The sequence below is a fragment of the Chamaea fasciata genome, unplaced genomic scaffold (assembly GCF_029207755.1).
Source record: "Chamaea fasciata isolate MVZ Bird 193981 ecotype frontalis unplaced genomic scaffold, bChaFas1.0.hap1 SCAF_975, whole genome shotgun sequence".
In the NCBI taxonomy this organism is placed as follows: domain Eukaryota; kingdom Metazoa; phylum Chordata; class Aves; order Passeriformes; family Sylviidae; genus Chamaea; species Chamaea fasciata.
Genome location: NW_027095060.1, coordinates 28131 through 35592, shown reverse-complemented (window position 1 = coordinate 35592; position 7462 = coordinate 28131). Strand labels below are relative to the sequence as shown.

Sequence of the window (7462 nt, the reverse complement as noted above, 5' to 3'; positions counted from 1 at the left end):
GGATTTTGGGGGGATTTCATTGGGTTTAGGAGTTTTTCAGGGGGTTTGGGGGATGTCTGGGGGGTCCTGAGGGGATTTGGGGGGATTTTGGGGGGATTTTGGCTGTTTTGGGTGTGTTTGGGGGGTCCTGAGGGGATTTTCGGGGGGATTTTGGGGGGATTTTGGCTGTTTTGGGTGTGTTTGGGGGGTCCTGAGGGGATTTTCGGGGGATTTTTGGGGGATTTTGGCTGTTTTGGGGGTGATTTGTGGGGTCCTTCGGGGATTTGAGGGGATTTTGGCTGTTTTGGGTCTGTTTGGGGGGTCCTGAGGGGATTTTCGGGGGATTTTGGGGGGATTTTGGCTGTTTTGGGTCTGTTTGGGGGGTCCCGAGAGGGTTTTGGGAGCGTTTGAGGGGATTTGAGACGATTTGGGGGATGGTTGGGGAGATTTTGGGGGTCCTGAGGAGGTTTTGAGAGGATTTGGGGGGGATTTGGGGGGTTTTGCGAGTCCTGAGGGGATTTTGGGGGGAATTTGGCTGTTTTGGGGATGTCTGGGGGGTCCTGAGGGGATTTCGGGGGATTTTGGGGGGATTTTGGCTGTTCTGGGTGAGTTTGGGAGGTCCCGAGGGAATTTTGGGGGAATTTTGAGGGGATTTGGGCTGTTTTGGGTCTGTTTGTGGGGTCCCGAGGGGATTTTGGGGGGATTTTTTTGGGTTTGGGAGGTTTTCAGCGGGTTTGGGGGACGTTTGGGGGCTCCTGAGGGGATTTTGGGGGGAGTTGAGGAGATTTTTGGGATTTTTGGAGCCGGAATTTTGGGTTGGTTTTTTTTTTTTTGGGGTGGAATTTGGGGGGTTTCAGTGAGGGGAAGAAGGGGGCGTGGCCTCGGGAGGGGAGTGGGTGTGGCTAATGCTGAGCCCGCCCCCTCGCAGGAGGAGTTCCGGGGGTTCCGCCCCGAGGAGCTGGAGATGCCCCTCCCCCCACGGCGTTCCCAGAGAGGTCAGTGACCCCGAAACCGTCCGAAAGTTTCCCAAAATCCCCCAAAATTACCCAAAATCCCTCAAATCATCCTAAAATCACCCAAGATCCCCCAAAATCCCCCATATCCCCCCAAATCACTGAAATTCATCCAAAAATTACCCAAAATCCCTCAAAATTACCTAAAATCATCCAAAAATTTCTCAAAATCCCTGAAAATTACCTAAAAATCACCTAAAATCATCCAAAAATTACCTATAATCCTCCAAAATCATCCAAAAATTACCCAAAATCCCCCCAAATCCCCCAAAATTACCTAAAATCATCCAAAAATTTCCCAAAATCCCCTAAACTTACCCAAAATCTCCCAAAATCACCCCAGATCCCCCAAGATCATCCAAAAATTTCCCAGAATCCCCTAAATTTCCTCCGAATCCCGTCCTGACCGCGCTCCCCTCCCCCACAGGCTCCCGGCTCCGCCCCGGCTCCGCCCCCTCCCCGCCCCGCGCGGGGGGCGTGACCACCTCGCTCTCGCCACGCCCCCCTCGGCTGAAGCCCCGCTCTCGGCTCCGCCCCCTGCGCTTCCGGGGCGGGGTGTGGCGGAGAGGGCGTGGCCGAGGGGCGGCGGCGGCCGGCGCTGACCCCGCCCCCCGCGGCGGCGCGCGCCGAGGGGGCGGGGCCAGGCCGGGCGGCGGCGGGCGGGGCCTGCGGCAGTTCGTGATGCCGTTGGTCAGCGCTCGCTCGGCTCGGCCAATCAGGCCCCCGAGGCGGTTCGCGGACACGCCCATCCCGGAAGTGAACGCCGGGAGCGGCGGGGAGAGACGGGAGCAGCTCGGGGACACCCGGGGGCGCCTTGGGGACACTCGGGGACACCCTGGGGACACTCGGGGACACTCTGGGGACATCCAGGGACACTCTGGGGACATCCAGGGACACCCTGGGGACACTCGGGGACACCCTGGGGACACCCGGGGACACCCTGGGGACACCCGGGGACACTCTGGGGACACACGGGGACACCCTGGGGACACTCGGGGACACCTTGGGGACACTCGGGGGTACCTTGGGGACACCCAGGAGCTCCTTGAGGACACTCGGGGACACTCTGGGGACATCCAGGGACACCCTGGTGATACTGGGGGACACCTTGGGGACAGCCAGGGACACCCTGGGGACACCCAGGGGCGCCTTGGGGACACCCGGGGGCACCCTGAGGAAACTGGGGGACACCCTGGGGACACCAGGGGACGCCGTGAGGACACTGGGGGACACCCTGGGGACATCCAGGGTCACCTTGGGGACACCCAGGGACACCCCGGGGACATCCAGGGACACCCTGGGGACATCCAGGGACACCCTGGGGACATCCAGGGTCACCTTGGGGACACCCGGGGACACCCCGGGGACATCCAGGAGCATTTGGGGACCCCTGGGGACACCCCAAATCCCTCCGGGGACACCCAGGGCACCTTTGGGGACACCCGGGGACACCCCGGGGACACTCGGGACCCTCGTCGGGACGCTCGCGACGCCCCTGGGGTCACCCAAGGGACCCCCAAAGTCACCCAGGACCCCTCTGATGTCACTGGGAGCCCTCCCAGTGTCCCCAGGGCCGCGCCCGGTGCCGCCGCGCCCCCCTCCCGGTGTCCCCGGTGTCCCCGGCGCCACGCCCCCGTTGTCCCCCTCCCCCCGCCGGGCCATCCTGCGGGCGCCCACCTTCCGCTGGGAGAGCGCCGACGTCGTCAGGCCCGCCCGTGACGTCATCAGGGCGGAGCCCGACGTCGTCAAAAGGGAGCCCGACGTCGTGGCCGGGGGGTGTGACGTCATCAAGGCCAGCCGCGTTGTCATCGAGAGGGAGCGCGACGTCGTCGAGCTCGCCCGTGACGTCGTCAGAGGGAGCGCTGACCTCACCGGGCCCGCCTGCGACGTCGCCGGGGCCGGCTGTGACGTCATCAAACCCGCCTGTGACGTCACTGACCCCGCCCGCTGCGTCGCCGTCCCTGTGGGCGGCGACGCCGTCAGAGACGACTGTGACGTCATCGAAGGTGCCGGTGACGTCATCAACGGGATCAGCGACCTGGCGGAGGGCGGGGACGAGGTCGTCAACAGCGGTGACGTCATCAAGGACACGATCAGGGATGGCGATGATGTCATGGGGAGCTGCCGTGATGTCATCAAGGACAACAATGATGTCATTGAGGACCGCGATGACGTCATGGACAGGAACGGCGACGTCGCTGCCGACGCCCCAAGGACGCTCCTGGAGCCCAGGGACGGCCCCGCCCCCTTGGGGGACACGCCCCTCCTCCCCAGTGACTCCTGGCTGACCCCGCGTGACCCCCCGGTGACCTTTGGCCCCTCCCCCGTGACCTCAAGTGACCCTCAGGTGACCTTTGGCCCCGCCCCCGTGACCCCGGGTGACCCCCAGGTGACCCTACGGCTGCTGCAGGTGACCTTGGGTGACCCCGCGCTGACCCCACCCCTTTCCGCCCCCGCCCCTTTCCGGCCCCGCCCCCTTTTGCTACGGGCGCCGCTGTTCACGCCCGGCCCCGCCCACCTGCGCATCTACCAATCGCTGAGCTCCGCCGCCCCCGCAAGCCACGTGCTTCCTTTTCCGGTGCAAGCCCCGCCCACTTCCGGTCCCAACCACCTGGCGCTCCTCCGGCCGCTGGGGGGTGCGGTCGCCACGGAGCCGCCGGCGCCCGGAAGTGACGTCGTCACGCCAGGAAGTGATGTCACAGAACATGGATTAGCGGCCGCGAATGACGTCGTCACACCCGGAAGTGACGTCACAGAACCCGGAAGTGTGATCGGAAATGGCACAACCGCAGCAGGAAGTGACCTCCCCGCACCCGGAAGTGCGGGCGGGGAGCCGGCCGGTGACGTCACGGCGGGGCTGGATGACGTCACGGGGCGGGTGTTCGACCTGCTGAGCCGGGCCCGGCTGCAGCTGGGGAGGATCGACCGCCGGCACAGGGTGGGCAGCCGGAACAGGGAATTCTGGGAAATTTGGGGAGGTTTGGAGGAATTTTTGGAAATTTTACGGGGAATTTTCGAGGGGGGAATTTTTGGGGATTTTTTTTGAATTTTGGGAAATTTTGTACAAATTTGGCCGGGTTGAGGACAAAAAATTGTGGGAATTTTGGGGGATTTTTTTGAATTTTGGGGAAATTTGTACGAATTTGGCTGGATTGGAAACAAAAATTTCGTGGGAATTTTGTGCAATTTTGTGGGATTTTTTGGAATTTTTGGCAAATATCATTGAATTTGATGGAACCTCGGGGAACGTGGGGGGAAATTGGGGGAATTTTGAGGAATTTGGGGAATTTTGGCGTTACCTGGAGGGATTTTGGGAAATTTGGGGAATTCAGTGGGGATTTGGGGTGGGGGGGGATTTTGTGGAATTTTGGGAGGATTTTTGGGGAATTCCAGGTTTTTTGGGGGGATTCCTGGTGATTTTGGGGGATTTTGTTTTCCCAGGCAGGGTCGGAGGAGCCGGAGGAGCCCCCGGGGGACCCTGGAGAGCCCCAGGTGAGGAAACAGGCGGAATTTTGGGGGAAATTGGGGAATTTGGGGGAGAATTTTGGGGAAATTTCAAGAGAATTTGGGAAATTTGGGAGAAATTTGAGAAAATTTTGGTAAGTTTGGGAACTTTTTGGGAAATTTGGGGCGAATTTGGGAATTTTTTGGGAAATCTTGGGACTTTTTGGGAGATTTGGGGGAAATTTGGGAAAATTTTGGGAAATGTGGGGAGAACTTGGGGAATTTGGGGGAATTTTTAGAGATTTTGAGAGAATTTGGGGAAAATTTCGGGAATTTCAGGGCAATTTGGGGGTATTTTGCGGTTTGGATGGATTTTGGGGGATTTTGGGGGTTTTGGGTGGAATTTTGAGGATTTTGGGGGATTTTGGGGGGATTTTGGGGATTTTTGGTGGAATTTTTGGGTTTTGGGTGGAATTTTTGGGGATTTTTGGTGGAATTTTTGGGTTTTGGGTGGAATTTTCGGGGATTTGGGAGAGATTTTGGGAAATTTTTGGGTGGATTTTGGGAATTTTGGGGAATTTTGGGGGGTTTTAGATGGAGTTGGGGGATTTTGGGTGGAATTTTGAGGATTTTGGGTGGATTTGGGGGGATTTAGGGGGATTTTTGGCGGAATTTTTGGGTTTTGGGTGGAATTTTGAGGATTTGGGGGATTTTGGGGGATTTTGGGTGAATTTTGGGTGGAATTTTGGGGATTTTGGGTGAATTTTGGGGGATTTGGGGCGGGATTTTGGGTCACGGGTGGGATATTTCGGCGTCTGGCATTCCAGGGGAATTTTGGGGATTTTTTGGGGGGTTTTTGGGGCTCTGACCCCCCCCGGACCCCCCGAAATTCCCAGGGCTCCCCCCGGATCAAACACGTCTGCAGGAGAGCGCCGCCTCCCGAGCCCGGGACCCCCCCCTGAAGGTGAGGGACCCCAAAATCCCCCAAAATCACCCCAAAAATGCCCAAAATCCCCAAAATTCACCCCAAAATCTGCTGTGGGGACCCCAAAATCCCCAAAATTCCCTGAAAAATCGGTTCTAAAACCCCAAAATCACCGAAAATCACCCCAAAAATCCTCAAAATTCACCCCAAAATCTGCTCTGGGACCCCCAAATCCCCAAAAATCACCCCAGAAATCCCCAAAATTTACCCTGAAATCTGCTCTGGGAGCCCAAACCCCCAAAATTCTCCCGAAAATCCCCAAAATTTGTTCTGGGACCCCATAATCTCCAAAATTCACCCCAAAATCCCCAAAATTTACCCCAAAATCCGTTCTGGGGACCCCAAAATCCCCCAAATTCTCCCCAAAATTGGTTCTGAGATCCCACAATCACCCGAAAATCACCCGAAAATCCCTAAACTCTGCTCTGAAATCTGCTCTGAGACCCCAAAATTCCCCAAAATCACCCAAAAATTTCCCCTAAATCCCCAAAATTCACCCCAGAATCTGCTCTGGGACCCCAAAATTCCCCCAAATCCCCCCGGGACCCCCCAAATCCTCTCTAAATCCACCCAGAATTCCCCAAAATCGCTTCAAGTCCCCCCAAATCCCCCCAAAATCCCCCCAAAATCCCCCCAAAATCTCCCCGGGATCCCCCATAATCTCCTGCGACCCCCCAAATCCTCCCCAAATCCCCCCGGGATCCCCAAAATCCCCTTTTAATCTCCCCAAATCCCCCCGGGACCCCCCCAAATCTCCTCAAATCCTCTCCAAATCCCCCCAAATCTGCCCACGACCCCCCAGAATCCCCTTTTAGTCTCCCCAAATCCTCCCAAATCCCCCCCAGGACCCCCCAAATCCCCCCAAATCCCCCCCCAGGACTCCCCAAATTCCCCCGGGACCCCCCAAATCTCCTCAAATCCTCTCCAAATCCCCCCAAATCCCCCCCGGGATCCCCCAAATCCCCCCAGGACCCCCCAAATCCCCCCCGGGACCCCCAAAATCCCCCCAAATCCCCCCCAGGACCCCCCGGGACCCCCAAAATCCCCCCAAATCCCCCCCAGGACCCCCCAGGACCCCCCAAATCCCCCCGGGACCCCCCAAATCCCCCCAGGACCCCCCCAAATCCCCTTTTAATCTCCCCAAATCCCCCCAGGACCCCCCCAAATCCCCTTTTAATCTCCCCAAATCCCCCCGGGACCCCCCAAATCCCCCCGGGACCCCCCCAAATCCCCTTTTAATCTCCCCAAATCCCCCCGGGACCCCCCAAATCTCCTCTATCCCTCTCCAAATCCCGTTTTATTCCCCCTGAAATGGGCTGAATTTTATTTATTTTAATTTTGTGGTTTTTTTTCTGTCTCAGAGCCGCTGTCCGAGGCCAAACGCCCCCGGGCCGGCCCCGCCCCGCCCCCCGCCCCGCCCCCCGCCCCCCGGCGGGCCGCCCCTCCCCCCCCCGGGCGGTCCCGGGCGCGGGGGGCGCGGGGGGCGCGGGGGTCGCGCTGCGGGCGGTGCCGGGGCTGCCGCCGGAGCCAGGACTGCGCCCACTGCCCCAACTGCCGGGACAAACCCAAATTCGGGGGGCCCAACACCAAGAAACAGTGCTGCGTGTGAGTGCCGGGGGGGAACGGGGGAAAACGGGAAAATGGGAAAAAAACGGGGGAAAAATGGGGAAAAAATGGGGAAAAAATGGGGAAAAAATGGGGAAAAACGGGGAAAAAATGGGCGAAAAATGGGAAAAAATGGGGGGAAAAACGGGGGTAAAATGGGGGGAAAACGGGGAAAAAATGGGGGAGAAATGGGGAAAAAATGGGGAAAAAATGGGGAAAAAACGGGGGAAAAATGGGCGAAAAATGGGAAAAAATGGGGGGAAAATAGAGAAAAATTGGGGGAAAAATAGGGGGAAAATGGGGAAAAACGGGGAAAAAATGGGCGAAAACCGGGGGAAGAATGGGTAAAATAGGGGGGAAAATAGAGAAAAATTGGGGGAAAAATAGGGGGAAAATGGGGGAAAATATGGGGAAAAATTGGGGAAAAAATGGGAAA

The 7462-nt window shown here is 58.2% G+C and overlaps 1 protein-coding gene across 2 annotated transcripts; it reads left to right on the top strand.

Moving 5' to 3' along the window:
* Window positions 1-760: 760 nt before the first annotated feature.
* Window positions 761-6173, top strand: LOC136306088 (uncharacterized). Of its 2 annotated transcripts, none has more exons than XM_066209437.1 (3): window positions 761-974; window positions 1420-3930; window positions 4434-4808. In XM_066209437.1, the coding sequence occupies exons 2-3, from the start codon at window positions 2533-2535 to the stop codon at window positions 4593-4595; spliced, it is 1560 nt and encodes a 519-aa protein (XP_066065534.1). In that variant the 5' UTR covers window positions 761-974; window positions 1420-2532; the 3' UTR covers window positions 4596-4808. The 2 variants fall into 2 exon arrangements, with proteins under 2 accessions (XP_066065534.1, XP_066065533.1); XM_066209436.1 differs by lacking the exon at window positions 761-974 and adding an exon at window positions 5333-6173 and having other exon boundaries at window positions 1762-3930; window positions 4434-4484.
* Window positions 6174-7462: the final 1289 nt, after the last annotated feature.